The sequence below is a fragment of the Carlito syrichta genome, unplaced genomic scaffold, assembly GCF_000164805.1.
Source record: "Carlito syrichta isolate Samal-C Ts95f unplaced genomic scaffold, Tarsius_syrichta-2.0.1 Scaffold313872, whole genome shotgun sequence".
In the NCBI taxonomy this organism is placed as follows: Eukaryota; Metazoa; Chordata; class Mammalia; order Primates; family Tarsiidae; genus Carlito; species Carlito syrichta.
Genome location: NW_007257968.1, coordinates 1244482 through 1271541, shown reverse-complemented (window position 1 = coordinate 1271541; position 27060 = coordinate 1244482). Strand labels below are relative to the sequence as shown.

Sequence of the window (27060 nt, the reverse complement as noted above, 5' to 3'; positions counted from 1 at the left end):
ATTCCGGCTACTTGGAAGGCTGAGGCGGAAGGATTGCCAGAGCCCAGCAGGTCGGGAGCGGCCACTGCACTCCAGTCTGGGCGACGGAGTGAGACTCCAACTCAAAAAAATATATATATGAAATAAGCTCAGAGGCTCCGTGGGTGGCATACAGAGAAGAGAGGAATTTAAACCTAGGCAATCAGATTTCAAAGTTCACAGCATAACTACTGGACTGTTCTGCTTCCACACGCACATTACAGAGGAGGAAGCAGGGGTCAGAGAGGTTAAACAACTTGCCCAGAGTCACACAGCTAATAAGGAGCAGAACCAAGACTCAAATCTGGAGCTGTCAGAGGCGGAGCTTATGCTCCTTCCACTGTGCCCCGCTTCCCTGGCCTACAGAAGAGTCTTGGCTACAAGAGCCAGAGGATGTAGTAGCTTCTCACTGGTCCAGTGTCTGGATGGAGCTGTCTCACGGACAGGCCATGCTGGGGCCTCAACCATGGGGATGGTCAGGGAGGCAGCTGAGCAGGGGGGGATCTGGGGACACTGACTGGGGTAAAGTCACCCAGAGGGAACATCCTACTGTCTAAATCACTGTGGCCAAAGTACATGGCACACTCATATGGGCAGGCCACCATTCCAAAGGGGTCCAGTTTGCCAGTAGGGGAGGTCTCGAGGAAACCCAGAGGGCTTGGTGTCTGGAGGGGATTCAGGAAGGGAAGGTCATTGTGGCTGGACCTCAGAGAATGGAAAGGGGAGGTGTGTTTGGGAAGAGGCTGGAGATGGGGCATGGTACCTTCAGGCATGTTAAGGATTTGGGGACTTCATCCTTGACATCCTGGAAGCCAGTGACCCCATGGAGAGTAATAAGATCTGATATGTATGTTTCAAAGACCACTTGACTGCAGAGAAACTTTAGGAACAGATGCCTGGGTGAGGCTCGAGTGGTTTGGCAGAACCAGCAGGAACAGGAGAGGGAGGAGTCAAGAGCAAAGCCTGGATTCTGGTGAGTGAGATGGCTGTGGAAGCAGCGGCGTTGGGCTCTGGGTGACCCGTGTTTAGCAGGAGCCCAGACTGTGGCTACAAGCACAAAGAGCTGAGATCGGCCTCCTAGGGGTGGGAAAACCAAGCGGGTGAGGATAAGAACAGAGTTCCGGGCTTGGAAAGTAGGGAGTGAGACAAAATCCTACTCCTAGGATTAAGAAGAGGATGGAAAGCTGCTAAGGCTCAGGCTGCATGTACATCCAGGACTCACCCTGGAACCCTGGAGAGAAGACCCAGCCACAGCACACCTCTCACTCCCCAAGAGATAGTGAGGCCAAAGCTCCCAATTTCGCAGTACATCCGGCCTGGTTGGGCATGGCCAGTGGGTAAGAGCATCCGTAGACATACCTGTGGGTGCTGAGGAAATGAGACAGGGGCTGAAACCCTGATACTCCAGGACCCCCCTAGGGACTGGATCCCATTATTCCCCAGATGAAAGACTGTAGTTTTTTTTTTTTGTTTTTGAATCAGAGTCTCGCTCTGTCGCCCAGGTTGGAGTGCAGTGGCACGCTCATGGCCACCACAGCCTCGACCTGTTGGGCTCAGGCAATCCTTCCTCCTCAGCCTTCCAAGCAGCTGGAACCATAGGCATGCGCCACCATGCCTGACTAATTTTTGGATTTATTGTAGAGACTGAGGTCTCGCCACGTTGTTCAGGCTGGTCTCGAATCAGAAGAACAGAAATTCAAAAAGAATTTCCAAACAGAAAAGAGCACAGCAAAACAATGGAGGTGGGTGAGTGGCCTGCTCCCAGAATGGCCAGCCCAGCCTCCATGGGACCAGGGCAGCCTTTCCCAAACCATGCTTCTTAGAGCAGCTGCCCTAAGTAAAGTTCAGAGGACTTTACTTAGGTCCATTTGAAAATAAGAAATAACTGTTGAGCCTGGCTCGGTGGCTCAGCCTACAATCCTGCGCTTTGAGAGGCTGAGGTGAGTGGATTGCCTGAGCCCATGGGTTCGAGACCTGCCTGGGCAACTTGGCGAGACCTCATCTCTACAATAAATCACGCTGGCCGGGCGTTGTAGCGCGCACCTGTAGTTCCGGCTACTTGGAAGGCTGAGGCAGAAGGATCACCGGAGCCTAGCAGATTGAGGCTGCAGTGGCCAGGAGCGGCCACTGCACTTCAGTCTGGAGGACAGAGTGAGACTCCAACTCAAAACAAACAAAAAAAAGAAATAGCTGTCAATTCTCATCATTAGCCAGCACAGTAGCTCATGCGTGTAATCCCAGCATTTGGGAGGATTGCTTGAGCCTCCCAAAGTGCTGGGATTACAGGCATGAGCCACCGCACGCGGCCTGGCTGCAGTTCCTTAACACAACTCACAGAGCTCATCACATGCCACAACCCTCCATGCTCTGCTCAGTTTCTCCCTGTGAGCTCTGAGCAGATCCCCCCAGAGCAGCCTGAGGATCTTCTGCAGGTAGGTCATAGATGATAGAACCAAAGAGTGGTGGTGGCATTTCTACAATCCAATTTGTTGGTACAATGTTAGGTTAAACTCAAACATTTCTGTAGAAGTTCTCAGAGCATTTAACATGCTAATATTTATTGTAACTCTTCAAGGCAGTATGAGTATATATTTTCCCTATTTCCTTGATTCAGAATCCTTTTCATGTGAGGAGCACCTCATGGGGCAGCTGCTCTAAGAACCATGGTTTGGGAAAGGCTGCCCTAGTCCCATGGAGGCTGGACTGACCATTCTGGGAACAGGCCAATCACCCACCTCCAATGTTTTGCTAGGTTCTTTTCTGTTTGGAAATTCTTTTTGAATTTCTGTTCTTCTAACGTCCAGCTTGTCCCCCATTTCTGGGCCTAATTATTGCTCTCTTTTTTTTTTTTTTTTTTGAGACAGGGTTTCACCTGTGGTCGCTCAGGCTGGAGTGCTGTGGCATGATCACAGCTCACTGTAGCATCGAATCCTTGGATTCAACCAATTCTCTTGCCTCATCCTCCCGAATAGCTATAACTACAGGTGTGGGCCACCACACTATTAAAAAATTTTTTTGTGTGGAAATGGGGGTCTCATTATGTTGCCTAGTCTGGTCTTGAACTCCTGGGCTCAAGCAATCCTCCCAAATGCTGGGATTACTGGCATGAGCTACTGTGCTGGCTAATGATTAGAACTGACAGTTATTTCTTATCTTCAAATGGACCCAAGTAAAGTCCTCTGAACTTCCATTCATATGGCAAAAATATTTGAACTCATCTCCATAAACAGCGATGCATTTGGGAAATGTACTTTAAAGGGAAAAAAGACTCATCATTTTACTCAGTCATGTTAATAAGTTTGGGTTTGGGTTTTTTAACATGTAATTTCTGTACATCATTAAAAAAATCTGCCTGTGAGGTTTTTTGATGAAAACTGTAAAACCTGCTAGACAAACTAAAAGAGCTGTAACACTTGTACACAGTTGTTGTAACACTATGCCCACACATAAAATTTGAGATTACTTTTTCAATTAATGTTACATTAATCACTTTCCATATTGCCTCATAGTCTTCATAACCATTATTTTTAAGACTGACTACTGTTGAATAGTTCTATCATGGCCCATTTTTTGGATATTTAAATTGGATCTCTGCTTAGCTAACATAATTGTTTAAAAAATGTTGAAAATGATAATGTTCCCTCAACCCACTTCCCCCACTATATTTTTGGGTTATTTCTTTAGAAACAGATTCCTGGGAGTCGGATTACTGGGAATCTAGGAATCTTATGAAGTTCTTGTTACATCTCCACACTGCTTCCCAAAAGGGTTTGTTCCAAACTATAATTTCACCAGAAATGTAAGAGAGAGCCATTTTCATGCTATCCTTGCCAGACTTGGGTATGCAAACATTTCTAAAAACTGATATTCAATATGGTGAAAATAATACTTTAATATATTCAATTTGCCTTTTCCCCTATGCATAGTGAGCATAAACATTTTTTTCACTCCCTCGATGTATTTTCCCTTTTGTTACTCAGTTCCTTTGACCCTTTATCTACAGACGGTCTTATCTTTCTGGTTCTCCAACTCAAAAAAACAAACAAAATTTATTTTAAATATAACCATATTTAAATTTTTTTTTCCTTTTAAGAATCAGTCTGTCACCCAGGCTGGAGTGCAGTGGTATGCTCATGGCCACCACAGCTTTGATTTGCCGGGCTCAGGCGATTCTTCTGCCTCAGCCTTCCAAGCAGCTGGAACTGCAGATGCGCAACTATTTTTTTTTTTTTTTTAATTTATTGTAGAGATGAGGTCTTGTCAAGTTGCCCAGACTGGTCTTGAACCACTGGGCTCAGGCGATCCGCTCGCCTCAGCTTCCCAAAGTGTTGGGATTACAGGCCTGAGTCACCATGCCTAGCCTTTAAAAAAATTATTTTTACTAGCAAAATTTAAATATTGATATTTTATTTTATTATTTATTATTTTTTTTGAGTTGGAATCTCACTCGGTCGCCCAGACTGGAGTGCAGTGGCCGCTCCCAGCCACTGCAGCCTCACCTGCTGGGTTCCGGCAATCCTTCCTCCTCAGCCTTCTGAGTAGCCGGAATTACAGGCATGCGCTACCACGCCCAGCTGATTTTTTGATTTATTGTAGAGATGAGGTCTCGCTGCCCAGGCAGGTCTCAAACCCGCGGGCTAAGGCAATCCACTCACTTCAGCCTCCCAAAGGTGCGGGAGTACAGGCTGAGCCACCAAGCCCGGCTAAAATATTGATATTTTATATATCCGTTGACTTTTTGTGATTTTTAATGCTTCTAAACTAGTACATATTCTCTTTTCAGGTATTAGACATTACATTTTGTTTTCTTTCATTTTAATTATTATCTAGTTTTATACTTAACTCCTTATTTTCAAATTGCTAACCAGTTATTCTAGTAGTATTTACTGAATTCCTTCTGTCACAATGTCACATATTAAAATGATTTTATGCCTGTAATTCCAGCTACTCAGGAGGCTCGGGCAGGAGGACCGCTTAAGACCAGGAGTTTGAGACCAATCTAAAAAATTTTTAACAAAGTTATTTTATGTCTAAATTATCTATTTCAATTAAGTCTCCCTGTAATTACCATCATGGGAGGTTTTAATTGTTGGTAGGGCTAGTTCCTCCTCATTATTCTGTTTTAGAATTTTCTTTGACATCCCTCCTCAACATTTGAAACATTTGTCATGGTTCAGTGGATTTTTATTGATTAAAAAAAACACCTCTGCTACAAAAGTAATAGATATTTGAGAAAAAACAACAATCCCATCACCCAAAGATGTTTTAAAATTACTGATACCATGCTGGCACGGTGGGCATGCCTGTAATCCCCAGCACTTCGGGAGCCTGCAACAAGAGGATTCTCTGAGCTTAGGGTTTGAGACCAGCCTAGACAACTTGGCAAGATGTCACTACAATAAATAAAATAATTAGTTAGGCAAGGTGGCGTGCACCTGTACCTGCAGCTACTCGGAAGGCGGAGGTAGAAGGATCGCTTGAGCTCAGCAGGTCAAGGCTGTGGTGGCCAAGTGTGCCACTGTACTCCAGCCTGGGTGACAGTGACTCCAACTCAAAAAAAAATTAAAAAAGATAAAATAACTTATGTAGTATTCAATTATGAACCATACACTGTTCCAAGTGTTTATCCTTTTGTATTTATTACTGCCTGCATGAGTAGAATTATTTTCCAGTTTTACAGTTAAGGAGGCTGGTATTGTGCCTGTTCTACAGATGAGGAAACTTGAAATACTGAAAAATAGAAACGAACCAGGATTTGAATCGGGGCAGTGTAGTTCCAGGGGCGTGTGTGTGGCTCAAACAACTATTCCTGCCATTCCGTCAGATACATTATTGATATTCTGGTGTATTTACTTTCAATCTTGTGCAAAGTGGGTTGTCTCTCTACATACTTTGTGTAAACTTTTAACTTAACAAACAAGTCATGAACATTTCTCTATATCATACATCTTTCCCAGCATGATTTTTAATGTTTCTCATCTTCATGTACAGCAATACATTTAACCAATTTCTCATTTTGGAATCACTTTGCTTCCCACTTTTTTCCGTGTGATAACACTGCTGAGATATAAGTTCTTGAAGCTAAATCTTTTCACACATTCACCATCATTGTATTACAAATTCTAGAGCTGGAAACACTGAGTCTACTGTTATACATGCTATATATTTTGAAGGCTTTTATATTGCCAAACAGCCCTCCGGATAGATTTGCAGCTCTATCCACAGCTTCCTTCCGCAGTGTCCCTTACTTACACTAGGTCATTAAAAGAAAAAAGCAGGCCGGTAGCGGTGGTTCATGCCTGTAATCCCGGCACTTTGGGAGGCCGAAGCGGGAGGATGGCTTGAGGTCAGGAGTTCAAGAACAGTCTGGGCAATATAGCGAGACATCGTCGCTACAAAAAAATTAAAAAACGAGCCGGGCGTGGTGGCTATTGCCTGTAATTCCAGCAATTCAGGAGGCCAACCAGCCTGCACAAGAGAGACAGACCCTCTCTCTATTTTCAAAAAAGGAAAAAACAAAAACCAAAAATAACTTGACCCATTTCGGATCGTCAGTACCCTTTAAATGAAATTGCACTAAAGATGCCTTACTTGCACATTCACCGTCTACCATAGAGAAGAACCCACTAGCACGAGGACACGAATATAGAGTTCACTGCGGCATCATCTGTAATACTGAAAAATAGAAACTGAATGTTCTTCAACCGAGGAATGGCTAAATTAAGCAGCGTCTCACACCGCAGGGCGTTATGCGAGAGCCAAGGAGAGGGACGACTACGAGCTTCGTTACAGACGGCAAAAAAGGGCGCCCCTCTCCCTCCTCTCCGCCGCTGGTTCGGTTTCCGCTTCCGGCGTGCTCTGCTTTGCGCTGGGCCCGGGATTCCGAGGCGAACGGCAGGTCTGGACGTGGGCACAGACCCGGATTCGCGTCCTGACCAGGTCTCACTGGCCAACCGACGCGAATCGAGAGGATGCCGCTCCACGACGTCCTCACTTTTCCTCCGCAAGCGACCCCGCCACCCCCTTGATGGCGTCAGAGAGGCCGGACCTTTCGATGCTCGGGCTCCTGGGCGCCGTGGCCAAGTTTCCGGGTGCCTCTCTCCGGCGCGCACCAACCGGAAGTTACCTTGTTGTGGCGGAAGGAGACACTTTCTGGGAGTAGCCGGTGCTGAGTGGAGCTTGGCCGGCAAAGATGATTCAGGCGATTCTAGTTTTCAACAACCACGGGAAGCCGCGGCTGGTCCGGTTCTACCAGCGTTTCGTGAGTGCGGCGCCGCTTCATCACCCCCTTCAGTGCGCCCGCGCCCTCTTCCCTCCCCCTTGGTCCCTCGGCGCCCGGGGTCACCTCTCACTGACCACTGCCCGTGCCCCTAGCCCTGCGTAACCAGTGTCCCTGGGTGGGCCGCCGCCAAGCCTCTGCCCCACATCCCCTTCTCCCTGGACTCTTTCTGGACCCTGGCATTTCTGTGACATTTTCCCTTGGGTCTCAGGGCAGCAGATATAGGAGCGACAGTGGGGAGTGTGCCTCCTCGAAAACTAGCATGACTGAGTCACGTTCTTAATCTTTTTAGTTGTTGACCGCAGTTTCGCGAGGAGCGCGAAACACTCAGCTTCTTAAAAGTTTTTCTTTTAGCCAGAGGGTCTGGGAAAGTTCTTTTTTGGAATTATTTTGTTTGTGTTGGCTGAGACGCGCCAGGAACTGGATATCCTTTACTCTCTAGAGTTGAAGAAAGTCAGTTTAAAAGTGGGAAAGAAAAATGATGAGGAATTATAAATAGTGCCGCGCGAGGGCTCAATAAATGATCATGCAAATTTGAATTTTCCAAAATCGTTCCCCTGGAAAAGCACAGACATTATTTGCCTTCTGCTTCCCAAGATTTTATTTCTTCATTGCTAGGTTTCAAAATGTTATGTCATTGGGGGACTGGTGAAACTGAAGAGGGAAAAGAGTCAGAAAACTGATGTTTAGGGCACAGGCACCACCTTTTCTACTCCTGTGTCTGTTTGACAAGTTAATACACTTTTTAAGGACTTTTATTTCCTCTTTTGTCAAATAGAAATGAAAAAATAATTTTACCCCTTCATAGGATTTTACAAGCTATATTACATTTATTAAACAGATTAGACCGAGGCAAAACTATGATAGTTCAATGTAACTATTCTATTTGTGTTTGCATTTTTGTGTGTGAATTCTTCCCCTTCTTTCTGCAGGGTTACAAAGATATGTCACATATTATACACTTCACCTATTTAAAGTGTACAAGCCAATGGTTTTTAGTGTGTTTGCAGCACTGTGCAGCCATCACCACAGTCAATTTTGAACATTTTCATCACCCCAAAAAGAAACCTCTACCCATTAGCAATCACTCCCTATTTCTCCATTAACTCCCCCAGCCCTAGGCAACCACTTATCTTCTTTCTCTAGATTTGCCTATTCTGTGCATTGCATGACAATGGAATCATAAAATACGTGATTTTTTTGTGTCATCGTTTACTTAGTATAGTAAATATATATTTTGAGTTGGAGTTTCACTGTGTTGCCCAGGCTAGAGTGCAGTGGCATAGTCACAGCCATCCCAGCGTCAACCTGCTGTGCTCTGGTGATCTTTTGCCTCAGCCTTCCAAGTCACCAGAACTACAGGTGCACACTTCCACGCCCAGCTAATTTTTGATTTATTGTCGAGACAAGGTCTAGCCAAGTTGCCCAGGCTGGTCTCAAACCCGTGGACACAGGCAGTCCACTTGCCTCGGCCTCCCAAAGTGCTGCAGTTATAGGCTAAGCCACAGAGCTTGGCCTAGTATAATATTTTAAAGATTCATCCATGTGGTAGCATGTATCTGATGTTCTTCATTCCTTTTTATTGCCGAATAATATTTCATTGTGTGGATATGCCATATGTTGATTGTCCATTCATCAGTTGATGTTTCTACTTTTTGATTCTGAATAATGCTGCTATGAACATTCTTGTGCAAGTTTGTGTGGAGATGGATTTTTATTTCTCTCGGTTATATAACTGGGAGTAGAATTGCTAGGTCATATGGCAGTTCTATGGTAAACATTTTAAGGATCTGCCAAACTATTTTCCAACTGGCTGCACCATTACCATGTCATTAGCAATCTATAAGGATTTCAGTTTCTTCACATCTCCACCAACATTTGTTATGTCTTATTGATTAAAGGTGTTTTAGTGCTGGGTTCAGTGGCTCAGCCTGTAATCCCAGCGCTTTGGGAGCCTGAGATGAGTGGATTGCCGGAGCCTGAGGGTTCGAGACCCGCCTGGGCAACTTGGCAAGACCTCATCTCTACAATAAATCAAAAAAATTAGCTGGGCATGGTAGTACATGCCTGTAGTTCCAGCTACTTGGAAGACTGAGGTGGAAGGATTGCCGGAGCCCAGCAGGTTGAGGCTGCGGTGGCCGGGAGCGTGCTACTGCACTCCAATCTGGATGACAGAGTGAGACTCCAACCTAAAAAAAAAAAAAGGTATTTTAGTGGGTGTAAAGTGGTGTCTCATTGTGGTTTTGATTGTATTTGCATAATGATTAATGATGTTGATCATCTTTTCATGTGCCTATTGACCATTTTTATATCTTTGGAGATCATAGGATTTTTATAAGATCCTTGTGAACTCATAAGTGAAAGTACCTTGAAAACTGCAGAGTACTAAAAAGATATGAGGGGCTATTAAAATCACCGAGGCATGTAAACAATTGGTAGTTTACCTTTTTATGCCACTTCCCCACTGCTCCTACAACCCACTAGAATCAGAAAAAAGGTTTTAGTTCAAAAGATGTTTTTATCAGTTTAAAAACATGCTGGTGCTTAGCATGTTTTGTATTTCACAGCATAGAGTTAGTCCTTTAAAGCATCCTGTCACCTGTGGGCTTTATGTGTTCTTTAACTGGAATTGAAGAAAATAAGGACTGATTTTTCTCAAATTTATAGTGACCAGTGATTAGCAAGTTTTCATTCACATGTTCAGTAAATACTGATAGCCATTCCAATGTTAAGTCAATGAATTTTCCCTGTTTTTTTTTTCTTTCTTTGAAATACATTTAAAACCTTAATTCAGTACTGTAGAAAGAAAGGGATTAAAATTACTTGAATCTATTTTTTTGACTCTTAGGGCAAGTCCTGTTTGAAGGTTTTGTTATGCTTTGCTACTCAAAGTATGGTCCCCAGGCCAGCAGGATTGATATTACCTGGGAATTAATTTGACCTGTGGTCTCAGGTTTTAACCCAGGCCTAGTAACTCAGAATCTGCTTTTTTTTTTTTTTTTGAGTCAGAATCTCACTCTGTTGCCCAGGCTGGAGACGCTCACGGCCACCACAGCCTTGACCTGCTGGACTCAGGCGATCCTTCTGCCTCAGCCTTCCAAGTAGCTGGAACTACAGGCATGCGCTACCATACCCGGCTTATTTTTTAAAACTTATTGTAGAGACAAGGTCTCACCAAATTGCCCAGGCTGGTGAATCTGCATTTTAACAACAGTCCCAGCTGATTCATTGCACATTAAGATTTGAGAAGCACTGGTCTAGTGCTTTTAATTACTTTCTGTCTTAATGATTGACTTCTACTCCCATCTTTTTTTTTTAACCATACTACTATGAAACTCATATGTATAAGTAGAAATCAAATGTGAGTGATCAAGTGATTTCATCAGGGTTGCACTCTGAATGTATAAAAAGTGAATAGTATGTGAAAAACGAAACTTTATAGCTCTGTGATTGTTCAGAATTCTAATCTGTAAATAGAAGCTTTTGTATTTTTCTCAATAATAACTTGTTGGGGTATAACACAGCGTCTTATATATAGTATCTATATTACCAGTACAAAATATTAAAAATTCAGTTTTTAAAAACATGTACATGATTACATCTTGACCTTAAAGTGTTAGACCTGTTGAGATTTATTATTTACATGGCATAGATATTTTTCAGGGGAAGACAAAATGCTTCAAGATCAGGCTTTCTAGTTATTCTTTAAACTTTGTGTGAGAGTTTTATCAGTGCTCCTTTCTTTGTTTAAATATCAGCTTACCTAGAGGACAATAATGGTTAGAGACCTGAATATCTAGGTAAGTGTACTTTTTTTTTTTTTTTTTGGAGTCAGAGTCTCACTGTGACACCGAGGCTAGAGTACAGTGGCACACTCATGGCCATCACGGCCTCAACCTACTTGGCTCAGGTGATTCTTCCACTTTAGCCTTCCAAGTAGCTGGAACCACAGGCGCATGCTGTCATGCCTAGCTGTTTATTTGTTTATTTATTATTTATTGTCACGCCTAGCTATTTGTTTATTTATTGTGGAGCTGAGGTCTTGCCAAGTTGCCCAGGCTGGTCTCAAACCCGTGGGCTCAGGTAATCTTCTCACCTCCACCTCCCAATGTGCTGGGATTACAGATGTGAGCCTCCGCACCTGGCATATACCCTATCTAATTCCTGTGTCAGAGCCTTGTTATCCATTTTTCTATTTTTTTTTTTGAGTTGGCGTCTCACTCTGTGGCCCAAACTGGAGTGCAGTGGCCGCTCCCGGCCACCGCAGCCTCGACCTGCTGGGCTCCGGCGATCCTTCCGCCTCAGCCTTCCAAGTAGCCGGAATTACAGGCATGCGCTACCATGCCTGGCTGATTTTTTGATTTATTGTAGAGATGAGGTCTCACCAAGTTGCCCAGGCGGGTCTCGAACCCGCGGGCTCAGGCAGTCCACTCACTCAGCCTCCCACAGCCTGGGATGACAGGCCGAGCCACCGAGCCCAGCGTCATCCATTTTTCATAGATTCACTGCCTATTCGTCTCTACTCATCATTTTTATCTTTTCTGGAAACTAGTATTAAATGTTTAGTTCCTAGCTTGGAAACACCTGTCTCCCCGTCCATCCCCGTCGATGGGATATAGCTTTTCAGGCTTGTTCACTGATTCATTCTAATCTTTCTTGTTTCATAGCCAGAAGAAATCCAACAGCAGATTGTTCGAGAGACTTTCCATCTAGTCCTCAAGCGGGATGACAACATCTGTAACTTCTTGGAGGGTGGAAGGTAAATTGTCAGCTTCAGTTTTCTCTCCATTGGACACTTTTGGGGGCCTTCATCACTATTGCTTCTTCTGGTAGTACTCCAGTGTCAGGTGGGTACCTGATGCAACTTGCACTGGTCTTACCATGATTTGCTCAAGGAGAGACCCGATTCTCTTTAGGTCTTCAGATATTACTCGTTTCGTTGTTTGATCCTTGAGAGGATAGACAGGAGCAAAGGTGAGTGGCTACCTCTGCCAAACTTACTTCCTAATATAAATGGCCTACTTCTAGCATTTGGCCTACTGGGCCCTTTAAAAATCTTTGGCACAAGATTTCTCTCTGATGTATTTACTTAAGGAACAGGCATTTTAATGTTTTCCGTCTTCCAGTTTGATTGGTGGCTCTGACTACAAACTGATTTACCGGCACTATGCAACCCTCTACTTTGTGTTTTGTGTGGATTCATCAGAAAGCGAACTTGGGATCTTGGACCTCATCCAGGTATGCATATCAGCTGATGGTGGCAGCAAGTTTAGAGTTTGCAGGTATTTTTTGAGTAACCAGACTGTAGCTGCCAGATGTCCACCAGATGGTGCTCTGGGAAAGCTCCTGAGCCATCCTCTCTGAGCTTTTGGATTTGTTGATTTCTGCCTAGCCCTTGCACTGGCCCTGGTTTTCATGTTTTGAGTCTTTTTTTCCAACTGTCAAGCCAAATTTTCAAGTAACAAGCCAATAGTTTTAAATTTTCATTTATAATTCTATCCTAATGCAAAGAAACTTGATGCTTTAGTTAGTCTATGCAATCTTGATGTAGGTCAGCATGATTTTTGTTAGGCTTGTTGAAAATTAGAAGTTGTGGGCCAGGTGGACATGATGGCTCATGCCTGTCATCCCTGAACTTTAGGAGGCTGATGCTGGAGGATTGCTTGAGCCCAGGAGGATAAGACCAGCCTGGGCAACAAAGAAAACTTGTCTCTACCAAAAATTAGCCGAGCATGGTGGCACACGCTTATAGTCCCAGCTATTTGGGAGACTGAGGTGGAAGGATCACCTGAGCCCAGGAGGTAGAAGCTACAGTGAGCTGTGATCATGCCACTGCACTCCAGCCTGGGCAATAGAGTGAGACTCTAACTTAACCCCCCCCCCCCAAAAAAAACCAACAAAAAAAGAAAGCTAGAAGTTTCTTACAGATTGTTTTCATTACCTTCATGGAAGCTGAAATGTGTAAAGACCCTAGCTTGGGTACCATTCATTTAGTACAATCCCATCATTTTCTACATGAGATTCTAGGTGGGTATCTTTTAAGTGACTTGAATAAGCCCCATAGGTAGAAAGCACTCAAATAGAAGCCTATGTTGAAAACCTTAATTAACAATAATTGTGGAAAAGAAAATTCACTAGCTATTAAATGTAAACTTTAAGCCGGACTCGGTGGCTCAGCCTATAATCCCGTGCCTTTGGGAGGCTGAGGTGAGTGGATTGCCTGAGCCTGTGGGTTCGAGACCCATCTGGGTAACTTGGTGAGACCTCCTCTCTACAATAAATCAAAAAATTAGCTGGGCATGATAGTGCACGCCTGTAGTTCCAGCTACTTGGAAGGCTGAAGCGGAAGGATCGCTAGAGCCCAGCAGATCGAGGCTGCGGTGGCTGGGAGTGGTCACTGCCCTCCAGCCTGGGGGACAGAGTGAGACTCCAACTTGAAAAAAAAAAAAAGGTAAATTTTAAATAATGACAATATGTCATTTTTAAAGATAAAATTAAGGAAGCTAAATTTAATATATGTAGAGATAAATTGAAATTTTGAACATGTTATTTTTGTTTCAAATTCAACAAACTCCTATAAAATTGATGTTCTACTTGAACATAGCACCTTTTAAATTTTTTTTATTTTATGCATGTGCTTAAACTCATTTATATTTGGAAAGTTATTTGAGATAATTAATTGAAAATTGTATTTAAGCCCATCACTGTGGGTCATATCTATAATTCCAGTGCTTTGAGAGGCCAAGATGGAGGATTGCTTAAGTCCAGGAGTTTGAGATCAGCCTGGGCATCATAGTGAGACCTTGTCTCTACCAAAAGAAAAATTAGTTGAGTGTGGTGGTTCAAACCTGTGGTTCTAGCTACTTGGGATGCTGCGGTGGGAGGACTGCTTGAGCCCCATATTGTGAGGCTTCAGTCAACTATCATTACACCACTATACTTCAGACTGGGTAACAGAGTGAGACCCTATCTCTAAAAATAACGAATTAATTAATTAGTTAATTAAAACCTTATACATCATATCACTTATATATAAAAGAATAAATGAATGATGAAAACATCTAAAAATTATTAATCTCTGAGATGATTTGTTTTACTTTTTTTCCCTCAAAGTTTTCACACAAAGTTTATTAGAGAAAGAAGGGAGAAAAGAAGCAGAGACATGCCAGAGTTGGCATGGAGGAAAGAAACCTTCTACTTTTTTTTTGTAAGAAGAAAGAACTGATTCCCTAATGGGCTTTACAGTAGAATTTTTAAAGGGAATTTTCAAGTACAGTAAAGTCTTTAAATTAAATTAAGTTATTTTTTTAAAACTTAGAACAAAAAAATTATACTACTTAAGTATGTTTTATGGAGTAAATTGGTTATCATCCAAAAACCTGACTCTAAAAAAGGAAAATGTTGTTCAAATATTGCATATTAGTATTGGTGCAAAATTACTAATTGAAATCTTAGCCGACAATCAGTTGAACCCAAGAGTTGTGAAACCTGGCTCTTTTTTTTTTTCAATTAGTAATTTTGTACCAATTTTTGACTCTCCAATTAACAAGTAGTGTGCTCTTAAGCAAGTCATCTAGGCTTAATATTTAAGGACCTTAAGGGTTTTTGTTTGTTTTGCATTTTGTCTCTTCTGTACGTTTGGGTTTTTTTTGTTTTTTGTTTTGATCTATAAAGATACTAGATATTCTTTTCTAGCCCTAAAATTTTTTTTCTAGCAGGAATACTACATAATAGAAGAATTATTGTGTCCAAATTGTTCTTATGTCAAGAATGCATGTCAATTTAACAAGCAAAAGTTCTTATAGAGTCTATTACGGCAGTAAGATAATATAACAGTATCAGTAGTTACTGAGAGTTTTCTTTTTTATTGATTATCCAAATTATATTCTTGGCAAATACTCTTAAATTGGAATAAGAAGCATTTTTGTTTGATTAAAAATGTACATTTATTTAGTGTAAGCTGTGTACTTTTGAAGAAATAATACATTTATGTGGTTCAAAATTCAAAAGAAATACTATGAGTTGAATATTCTTTATTCAAAATGCTTAGGAGTTTTGGATTTTGAACTTTTTCAGATTTTGGATTATTTGCATTATACTTATCTCAAATTTGAAAATTCAAAATCTGGAATACCCAAGGAGCATTTCTGCACATCATGTCAGCACTCAAAACATTTTAGATTTTGGAGCATTTTTAATTTTGGATTTTTGGATTTGGGATGTTCACTGTACAGTGAAAAATATCTTCCTGCTCTTTTTCTTTAGTCACCTAGTGTACTTCCCTCGAAGCAACCAATTTTAATTTTAATTTTTTTTTTTTTTGAGTTGAAGTCTCTGTTGCCCAGGCTGGAGTGCAGTGGCATGCTCACAGCCACCTCAGCCTCTACCTACTGAGCTCAGGTGATCCTTCCGCCTCAGCCTTCCAAGTAGCTGGAACTACAGGCATGTGCCACCACACCTGGTTAATTTTTTGATTTATTGTAGAGATGAGGTCTTGCCAGGTTGTCCAGGCTGGTCTTGAATCTGTGGGCTCAGGCAATCCTCTCACCTCAGCTTCCCAAAGTGCTGGGATTATAGGCATGAGCCACTGTGCCTGGTCCAATTTTAGTTTTAAAACCAAGAGCTATAGCCAGTGTTATCTTGGGAAAAAAATCTATAGGTATTCATGAAAAGGATATCTCTTATTCTATTTTTAACAGACAAATTTTAATGAGTGATACAAAAAGAAATGAAGACATGCCGGGTGTGGTGGCTTATGCCTATAATTCCAGCTCTTTGGGAGGCGGATGCTAGAGGATTACCTGAGCTCAGGGGTTCAAGACCAGCCTGGGCAGCTTGGTGAGACCTCATCTCCACAGTAAATCAAGAAAAATTAGCTGGACCTTAAAATTAGCTGGGTGTGGTGGTATGCACCTGCAGTTTCAGATACTTGGAAGGCTGAGGTGGAAGGATCACCTGAGCCCAGCAGGTCGAGGTTGCAGTGGCCATGAGTGTGCCACTGCACTCCAGCCTAGGCAACAGAATGAGACTTCAACTCAAAAAATAAAATAAAATAAAATAAAAAGAAATGAAGAAGTAGCATAGTAAAGAATGAGATAAGTTATCACCGAAAGGTGGACTGATTGTGGTCTGGCTTCAGTGTTCCTAAGAGTTTACATGAGTTTCTGGGGAAGTCAGAGGACAAAGCTGTGTGAGTGAGTTCTGGAAAACCTACTGCTCACCACAGTCAGGGCATTGGACTCTGACTATCTAGCAGGAACATGGACTCGACATTTCATTTTCTGCTTCTAAGCTTGCCATAACCTGCCTCTCTGTGTCACAAGGTCAAAGCAGAACATTTCCATGGGGGTAAAATGAGTGTTCTCAGCTGATCCAGTCAGCAGAGCACCTAGGAGAACAGGCACTAAATACTTTGTCTCCTTTTCCTTTTTATTTTTAATAGATACGAGTAAAGCTACTATAAGTCTTCATGCAGACTTAAAGTCTTGGTGTGTCTATTCATACTCAGCTGAAAACAATGCCTGAGTCAAAGTGAATGAATATTTCTAAAGATAATATATGTTGCTCGATAGATGTTTAGAAAGGCTATATTAATTTTTTTGGTTACTTCTTTATTTTTGATACAAATGTACATGACACATATCTTGATAGTTAGCCCACTCACAACCAAACAGGTAGGGCCTGGCCCCTTGGTGAAGAGGCAGGTTGGGGAGAAGAGCTGGGGAGAAGTGCTGCTGTCTGCCTCTCCAGCCTTCCGAGGCTTAAGCCAGTTCCCAGGCCTCCAGAGTGTGGGACTACAGCAGTTACTGGTAGTGATGGCGGGTACTGGCCACACAGAGGTTATAGGGAGGGGCCTCTCAGCTCGATAACTACCAGCTGAGTCAGAGACCCTGGGCCAGCCCCAGGCTGAGGTTCTTATTCCTCTACCCTGGCTGGCACACATTCCCTCTCCACAAGGGAACAGGAGGAAAGATGGAGAAGGCTATATTAATTTACAATGCCTCCAATACTATGAAGCTTATTTCCTCCTAGCTCCAACACTGAAATATGTCATTTTAATTTTCTACTCAGAGATGGAGATAACTCATAAATGTCTGAATTTTTATTAATCATGCCTACTTTTTCCATGTGTTTGTTTACAATCATATTTTCTGTGTCAACCTTCTATAATATAATTGAACCACCTGTCCAGTGAAATCTAGGTCCTAGTTTATTGTATATTTTATCTATTTCAAGACACACTTTTTATCACAAATCAGATGCATAGTATAGTAGATGACATAATTATATTGACAGTTTTTTTTATTAGCACATAAAATAGTGGTTTGCCTTGTAAGCAACAAAAAAATCTGTATTTTCAGTGTATTTTAAAACTAACTTATTTTTTCCAAACTATTTTTTTTCTAAGCTATTATATTGAACTTAAATAATCAATTTTTACCTCCCCTTTTCCAAGGAACTTTTGTGTAACATGTTAAGTTTAGAGTAAAATCCAAACTCCACATAAGGCATGTGATCTGGCTCTTTTGACTCTCTGTCTGACTCTCACCATACACACTCTCACCTTTACTGTATTCTGTATTCTAGTCTTGCTTTTCTTCACACACAAGTACATTTTTGCCTTTAGGATTTTGCACTTGTTCTCCTCTCGAGATGGCTCTCATCTAGATCTCTTTACTCTTCAACTCTTTGAATGACTGACTTCTTTTCTTCATTTGTATCTCAGCTCAAATGTTAATCCTCAGAGAGACTTCCTGTCACATCATCCTGTTTACTTCCTTCAAGGCATTATGACGATAGAAAAGACCTTATTTATTTGCCTCCTTGTTCTTCCCACACCCAGAATATAAGCTGGATAAGAATGTGACTTGACCATGGTGACCCCAGAGTAGAATGGTATGTGCCTAGCATATAGTAATCACTTGTGAAACATTGATGCAGTAAACATTTAATACGTACTTGGATTTAGTTTTTACTCTTCATTTTGTTCCACTGAGTTTCATTTTTCTTTCTGCATTAGTTTCACATTGTTTTGTTTTGTTTTGTTTTGTTTTTTGAGTTGGAGTCTCACTCTGTCACCCAGACTGGAGTGCAGTGGCATGCTTCCGGCCACTGCAGCCTTGACCTGCTGGGCTCCAGTGATCCTTCCGCTCAGACTTCCAAGTAGCTGGAACTACAGGCACCCGCTACTATGCCTGGCTAATTTTTCAATTTATTGTAGAGATAAGGTCTCGCCAAGTTGCCCAGGCGGGTCTTGAACCCACAGGCTCAGGCAATCCACTCACCTTGGCCTCCCAAAGCATGGGATTGCAGGCTGAACCACCGAACCCCACCAGTTTCACATTGTTTTATTCATTCATTTATTTATTTTTTGAGATATTTATTTATTATTTTAAGAGTCTCACTGTGTTGCCCACGCTAAAATACAGTGGCACAATCATGGCCACCACAGCCTCAACCTGCTGGGTTCAGGTGATCCTTCAGCTTCAGCCTTCCAAGTAGCTGGAACTCCAGGTATGTACCACCACATCCAGCTAATTTTTTGTTTTATTGTAGAGAAGAGGTCTTGCCATGTTGCCCAAGCTGGTCTTGAACCTGTGAGCTTTGGTAATCCTCTTGCCTCCACCTCCCAAAGTGCTGGAATTACAGGCATGAGCCACCATGCCTGCTGCTAAAATATATGTATTATAAACTTTTTAACACAAGTCAGTAATGTCTCTGAGGGAGAAATTTAAAAGTTAGTGGCAGGTATCTGGATGATAGTTATACGTTATGTTCATTCTGAAAATTCATTAAACTATGCCCTTATCATTTGTACACTTTTCTGTTGAGTTTTGTTAAAAGTTAAATTAAAAAGTTGTAAATGTAAATTAAGTTGATTCATGAAAAGGTGTTTTGAAATCAGTGTTAACTGAAATTAAGAAGACAAAGCTATGTTAACACAGTAATAAATTTTTTTGTACATGTATACATTAAGCCCTGGGGAAAAAAGTTCATAGCATTGTAAGTAGTGGTATTTTAATTTGTCATTTTATGTAAATCAGCATCTCTGCTATACTAAAAACAAGGTTTTCCCGACCTAGATTGGCCCCTCTGAATTGGGATAAGTAGGGGAATAGCTAATGCTGGAGACAAAGGTAGGCTTTTTTTTTTCTTTGAGAGATATTCTAAGGTGAATAGTATCATGACTGCCCCCTTTCCTTTCCTTTTTTTTTTTTCTTTTTTTTGAGTTGGAGTCTCACTCTGTCGCTCAGACTGGAGTGCAGTGTCACGCTCATGGCCACCGCAGCCTCAACCTGCTGGGGTCAGGCGATCCTTCCACCTGAGTCTTCCAAGTAGCTGGAACTACAAGCATGTGCCACCACGCCTGGCTAATTTTTTTACTTATTGTAGGAATGAGGTCTCACCAAGTTGCCCAGGCTGGGCTCGAACCCCTGGGCTCAGGCAATCCTCTTGCTTTCGTCTCCCAAAGTGCTGAGATTACAGGTGTGAGCCACTGTGCCTGGCCCCTTTCCTTTCAAATGTGACATTGATGAAGTCATGAATATGTTCCAGTTTCTCTTCTTTATCTATTTCTGTTTGTTTCCTAGGTTTTTGTGGAGACTCTGGATAAGTGTTTCGAAAATGTGTGTGAATTGGATTTGATCTTCCATATGGATAAGGTACATTCATCCTAGTCCAGGGCTCCTGGAAAACTAAGAGCCTTGGGCATCTTTGGTCACCTCTTTACCTTCATGTTCTTTCTTAAGGTTTTTACTCTGAGACAGTCCTAGAACCTATTTTATTTAATAAGTTTAGTAGTGTAGGTATTTTTTTCTTTTTGCTGGGATCTATTAACAGTTTTAATATGCATAAGATTATTAATGAACCAATATCATGGTTCATCTATTTATAGACAGATTTCTTGGTATAGAACAGTGATGTCATTGGCTGTCTGACCATTGGCAAGATTAATGGTTTTATGTTGATTATGAAGTTAGTTTCCAGCCGGGCTCGGTGCCTCAGCCTATAATCCCGCGCTTTGGGAGGCTGAGGTGAGTGGATTGCCTGAGCCCGCAGGTTTGAGACCCGCCTGGGCAACTTGGCGAGACCTCATCGCTACAATAAATCAAAAAATCAGCCGGGCGTAGTGGCTCGCGCCTGTAGTTCCAGCTACTTGGATGGGTGAGGCGGAAGAATCGCTGGAGCCCAGCAGGCCGAGGCTGTGGCCACTGCACTCCAGCCTGGGCGACAGGGTGAGACTCCAACTCAAAAAAAAAAAAGAAAGAAATTTCCTAGGCATAGACCAGTGACAGTGAAACTTTGGAATAATCATGACACAGGGACTTTGAGTTAGCTGGTAAAATTATGTCTCTCTCAAAGAGCAATATAGTGACTAAGACATCTATAACATCATTTGAGGTTAGCTGATATTCTGTAGGAAAGCAGACTGTTAGAGGCAGAATTAAAGTATTCCCAAGTGTGTGTTCTCCGATTTGTTTGCTAGCATAGCTGTGACATGGCCTGTCCCCTCATATGCCACATTAAACATGGGAGATAGCCAGCAAGGGGATAGGAATTGCCACATTTATCCACTGGGCACATACTGTCACCACTGCTGTTTGCTAGCGGAGGCTGGTTCATCTTAGGTTTGCTTAGTCCTGGTTTTTCTTCAGCTACTTGTTGTCACTATGATTCATGGCCCTTGGACAGAGGTGATTTTTAGGAGACATCTATTCATTGCTAAGCCATGATCCTTTTTTATTCTGTTTTCATCATACAAGGTAGGAGTTTTTAGATCCATCATAGCTAGTGTTGCTAGAGGACTTTCTTGTAGTTCTCCAGTGTGATCTTCCTTCTCAATGGACTCTTCTAGGGTTTGCAGATGCCACTTTCCAGGCTCATGCAGTGAGCACATTCTTAAGTTTGGACATTGGAATGGAGTGAAGTTTTCTCTATCACCATCTGGCTTGACTCTGGCTTTATCAGCAGGCTGGCGCAGGAGAATCACAAAACCTTGTTTCTTCTTTAGATACTTGACTTGGGACTCCGCGAGAGCCTCACAAGACTTCCATTACTCACATGCTTTTGAGTCACCCTTCCTTTCATATGAAAGGATTTTGGAAACTTCAGAGATTTCTTAGCACCCTCTCTTTGCAAGCATTTAGTTATTTTGTGTGTTTCAGTTGTTAAAGGTGCTGCTATCTTGTAATTTCTGTCAAGGAGAGCCATAGTTCAAATCTAGTTCCTATTCCTATGATTATTATTATTGTTGTTGTTGTTATTATTATTATTATTATTTGAGTCGAGGTCTCTGTCACCCAGGGTAGAGTACAGTGGCACAATCATGGCTCACAGCAGCTTCAGTCTCCTGGGCTCAGGCAGTTCTTCTGCCTCAGCCTCCCAAGTAACTGGGACTACAGGCACCTGCCACACTTGGTTGCCTAGGCTGGTCTTGAACTCCTAAACTCAAGTAATCCTCTTGACTCAGCCTCCCAAAGTATTGGGATTATAGGAATGAGCCACTACACCTGGCCCTCTTTGGTAATAGAAGGGAGAAAAGGTTAATATTATTAGAGAGACTTGATTATATGAGGGAAATGGTGGAGTGTCTTCTAGAGGCCTTATTGTTATTATTTTTATTGATTTATATTTTATTTGTTAGTTTTTTGTTTTTGAGACAAGGTCTCACTCTGTCACCCAGGTTGGAGTGCAGTGGCATGATCACGGCTCACCGCAGCTCCAACTTCTGGGTTCAAGCAATTCTCCTGTGTCAGCCTCTTGAGTAGCTGGGACTACAGGTATATGCCACTATGCCTGGCAAATTTTTTAATTTTTTTTTTTTTTTGGTGGAGATGCAGTCTCTCTCTGTTACCCAGGCTGATTTCGAACTCCTGGGCTCAAGCAATCCTCCTACCTCCACGTCCCAAAGTGCTAGGATTACAGATGTGAGCCACCACACCTGGCTGTTATTATTTTAAAATATAATTTTTAAAATTGTGAAATTCAAGATGTTACCTTTGGTGTTAACACCTGGTAGGCAAAGTGGATTCCTTTGTGGATGCCACCTGTTGCTTACCAGGCTGGAGATGAATTTCTCAGCATCTTAGAGTATAGATTAAAGGATAGATTTTATTAGGGAAAGGGATGTTTTCCAAGTAGAAACGTTGTGGGAAAAGAGAGAGACTGTGACACCGAGGCTATCTTAGGAAGTAGCGGTTTATCAGCGCTGGCATGACTCAGTGGGCTAATGCTCCAAGGCTGAGTAACCCGGAGAAAGAGAAGGGTTTTATCTGTTAGTTTAGGTAAGGCAGGGGGTTGGGTTGTATGGCTATACATTTTTCTTTGGAATTTGCAAAGTGGTATCTAGCAAAACCAGGTTCTCAAAGAATGAGTTGTCTCTAGGGTATACATGACAAGTAGCGGCTATAAACCGATAACTTCACAAAGAGAGGATTTGGGGATAAGGTCATCAATCGATTATTATCTTTGCATTTCCAGGAAAGCGGCTTGTAACTATTTAGTTTTCTCATGTCCTGTGTCTAGCAGGTTTGGAGCTTGTGGGTTGATTTTTAAAAAGGAATAATTTTAACTGTTTTTAGCCCCTCTCTACCACAAAAGAAGGTACAGGTCCCTCATTCTCTTATTGTCCCTATGGAGAGGTGTATTAGGATCAGTCTTTGGTGTAGTGACCCCTGCTCACCCCCTCTCCCAAGTGCTCTCTTTTGATCAGGCAGCTGTGAGAGTAGCCTCACCAGTGAAGAGACACAAAAGTGCTTGGACACCAGTCAATCTGTATTTGAGTCCAGCTGTTTACAGAAGTTGTCTGGGAAGGCGACCTGCCCAGCACCTGAAAACTTAGAGGCCTATGGGATGATACATCTGGAGGAGACAGTTTCAGGTCCTGTGGGAAGTTGTACAACCAGTCTCACTAGGAGAAGAGGGACTCTCTGCCCCCCCCACCCCAGTTCAAACTAATTCATTGTCTAGTAATTCAGAGTATGCTTCCGAGGTAACTTTCAGAATTATAACATATATTTTGTGTCTTACCATCTTTTCTCCGTATTATTTGTAAGAATCATTCATTTTGTTGTGTATACCTTAGGTGGTTTAATTTTATAGCCGCATAGGATTCCATTATATAAATGTACCATAATTCAGCCATTCTATGACTTGTGGATTTGGATTGTTTCAAGCTTGGGGCTGTTATGAAACATGCTACCATGAATGTTCCTGAAAATATATGCTATTGTACATTTGTATACATTTCTTTTGGAACATGTGTTTCTCTTAATAGTGAAATTATTGGGCCATAGATGGAACCTCTAAGAAGGAGAAGAAAGGGAAACACAAAGCCACCAGTAAGGCAGCAGGAGCAAAAGACAAGTCTGAGGCCCAAGGCCCAATGCAGATTCTGACTATAGGCCTTAGCATTTGCCACTTTATTGGATAATGCAAAACGTTTCCAGAGTGTTTGTATCAATTTATACTCCCACCCATGGGGAGTATGTTCCCATTGCTCTGTATGCTCACCAGAAGTTGATATTCTCAGTGTGATAATCATTAGTGCTGTTAAAACAAGTATTTGCAGCTCTTTCCTGTTCCAGACACGTAGTAGAATTGTACTTCTATGCCCTCTTGAAGTAGCCATGTGACTTGCTTTAGCTAAGCAGGGCTTGAGTAGAAGTGACACGTGTCACTTTTAGGCAAAACTTTTATTTTATCTATTTTTTTGTGTGTGTTTGAGTCTCACTCTGTCACCCAGGCTAAAATGCAGTGGCATGCTCATAGCCACCACAGCCTCAACCTGCTGGACTCAGGCGATCCTTCCACTTCAGCCTTCCAAGTAGCTGGAACTACAGGCATGAGCCACCATGCCCAGCTAATTTATTGTAGAGATGAGGTCTTGTCAAGTTGCCCGTGCTGGTCTTGAACCCATGGGCTCAGGCAGTCCTCTCACCTCAGCCTCCCAAAGTGCTGGGATTATAGGTGTGAGCCACCACACCTGGCCCTAGGCAAAACTTTTATTTTTTTTTATTTTAATTTTTGTGAACAGAGATCAATGTATATTAGGCAAAACTTTTAAAAGCCAGTGCACAATTTTATCTTTTTTTCTGTTTTGGCATTTTTGAAAGTGTGGGCACAGAGCCTTACAGAGAGCCTGGGTCTCTGAGGATTAGGTAGTACAGTGCTCCCAAGTGGACCCAAAGTGAGTATGTGTGGCATAAGAGAGAAGTAGATAAACTGTTGTTGCTTTAAGACATGAGATGTTGCAGGGGGTTTTTTTCTTTTCTTTTTCTTTTGTTTTTAGTCGGAGTCTTATTCTGTCATGCAGGCTGGAGTGCAGGGGCACACACAGCCGCTGCAGCTTCAACCTGCTGGGCTCAGGCAATCCTTTCACCTCAACCTTCCAAGTAGCTGGATCTGCAGGTGCACACTACCATGCCCGGCTAATTTTTTGATTTACTGTAAGGATGAGATCTTGCCAAGTTGCCCAGGCTGGCTTCTAACCTCCTGGGTTCAGGCAATCCTCTCACCTTGGCTTCCCAGAGTGCTGGGATTACAGGCATGAGCCACTGTGCCTGACTTGTTGCAGTTGTTACTGCAGCTTAACCAAACCTATCCTGATATAGAACTTCGTTTCTTATCAGTCTGGGAGGTATGAAGTGATATTTCACTGTTATTCTAATCAGCATTTCTCAGATTACTCATGAAGATGAGCATCTCTTCTTATGTTTATTAGCCATTGGGAGGGTTCTATCTTGTGAGGTACTTATTCAGGCCTCTGTTCATTAGACCTCTGTTCATTTATCTGTTGGTTGTCTGTCTATGTTTGAAACATTTATTTGTAGATGTTCAAAGTGAATGCTTGATAGCAGATTTCTTCCCACAATCTTTTTTTTTAGTTGGAGTCTTACTCTGTCTTCAGACTGGAGTGCAGTGGGATGCTCCCAGCCACTGCAATCTCGGCCTGCTGGGCTCCGGGGATCCTTCTGCCTCAGCCTTCCAAGTAGCTGGACCTACAGGCATGTGCTACCACGCCTGGCTAATTTTTTGATTTATTGTAGAGAGGAGGTCTCGCCAAGTTGCCCAGATGGGTCTTGAACCCGCGGACTCAGGCAATCCACTCGCCTGGCCTCCCAAAGTGCTGGAATTACAGGCTGAGCCATTGAACCCGGCCTCTTCTCACATTCTTATAGTTTCATTTTCCTTTTGGTATCTTTAGATAAACAGAAATTAATTTGAATTTAAGAAAATTTATTAGTCTTTTCCTTTATGGTTAGGGCTTTCTCATGTCTTGCTCAAGAAATTTTTCCTTTCCTGGGGTTATAAAGATATTCTTCTATGTTTAAAAGCTTAAAAGCTTTAAGTCTGTAACTCTCCTGGAGTATGTTTTTTATATAGTAAGTTCTGATTTAAGTTTTTTTTCCCAGTATAGATACCCAAGGTTTCTGTGCCATTTATTTTTATTTTTTTATTTTTTATTTTTTGAGTTGGAGTCTCACTCCATTGCCCAGGCCGGAGTGCAGTGACATGCTCACAGCCACCCTAGCATAGACCTGCTGGGCTCAGACAATCCTTCCACCTCAGCCTTCCAAGTAGTGGAAACTACAGGCATGCAGTACCACACTCGGCTAATTTTTTGGTTTATTGTAGAGATGAGGTCTCGCCAAGTTACCCAGGCTGTTCTCGAACCCGTGGGCTCAGGCAGTCTCCTCACCTCGGCCTCCCAAAGTGCTGGGATTACAGGCTTGAGCCACCATGCCCGGCTTTCTGTGCCATTTATTGAAAAAAATCTTCCTTTCCCTATTGCTCTTCAGGACTACCTTTGTCATAAATTAAGACTCTGTGAGTGTGTTTCTATACTGTGTCCTCTATATCTGGTTCTCTGTCCCCAAACCACACTGTATTAATTACAATAGTTTTTAAAATTTTTATCGCAGCCATATGAAAGAATGAAATTATGTCTTTTGCAGCAAAATGGATACAGCTGGATGCCAGTATCCTAAGTGCGTTAACACAAAAACAGAGCATCAGTACCACATGTTTTCACTTATACGTGGAAGCTGAACAGTGGGAACATGTGGACATAAAGATGGAAACCATAGATACTGGGGACTCCAAAAGGGGGAACAGAGTGAGGGGGGTAAGAGTTGAGAAATACGTATTGGGTACTATGTTCACTATTTGGTGATGGGTTCAGTAAAAGCCCAAACCCTGGCATTGTGCAGTATATCCATGTAACAAGCCTGTACATATACCCCCAAATCTAAAATAAAAATAAATAAATAAAAATAAAGTAAGAAATAAGTTTTTATAATGGTTAGAAAATCCACCAATTTTATTTTTTATTAAGAGTAAGTTTTGGAGCTAGGCGTGGTGGCTTACGCCTATAAGCTCAGCACTTTGGGAATCTGAGGTGCAAGGATCAGCTGAGGCCAAGAGTTCAAGACCAGCCTGGTCAATATAGTAAGACCCTGTCTCTACCAAAAAAAAATGTAGCTTGGCTGTTCTCGGACCTTTCCATTTTAGTATACACTTTAGAGTCAGCTTATAAATTACACACATACATATATAAGCCTGTTGGGATTTTGATTGGACTTGCATCAAATCTATAGAACATCAAGGAGAATTTACATTTTTTATTTATTTTTATTTTTTATTTATTTTGAATTGGAGTCTCACTCTGTCACCCAGACTGGAGTGCAGTGGCCGCTTCTGGCCACTGCAGCCTCGACCTGCTGGGCTCCGGTGATCCTTCCACCTCAGCCTTCCCGAGTAGC

The 27060-nt window shown here is 42.2% G+C and overlaps 1 protein-coding gene across 5 annotated transcripts in view; it reads left to right on the top strand.

Annotated features, from left to right (window-relative positions):
• Positions 1 to 27060, top strand: part of LOC103273199 (AP-3 complex subunit sigma-2) — an 81975-nt gene that overhangs the window by 16209 nt on the left and 38706 nt on the right. The window contains exons 1-4 of one of the 5 annotated variants that reach the window (XM_008070628.2): positions 7125 to 7279; positions 11965 to 12056; positions 12424 to 12535; positions 19888 to 19959. In XM_008070628.2, the coding sequence (XP_008068819.1) occupies positions 7211 to 7279; positions 11965 to 12056; positions 12424 to 12535; positions 19888 to 19959 (345 nt within the window). In that variant the 5' untranslated portion in view covers positions 7125 to 7210. Of the gene's footprint in view, positions 1 to 7124; positions 7280 to 11964; positions 12057 to 12423; positions 12536 to 19887; positions 19960 to 27060 lie in introns of those variants that run through there. The other 4 variants (XM_021718833.1, XM_021718832.1, XM_008070629.2 and 1 more) reach the window with 4 other exon arrangements.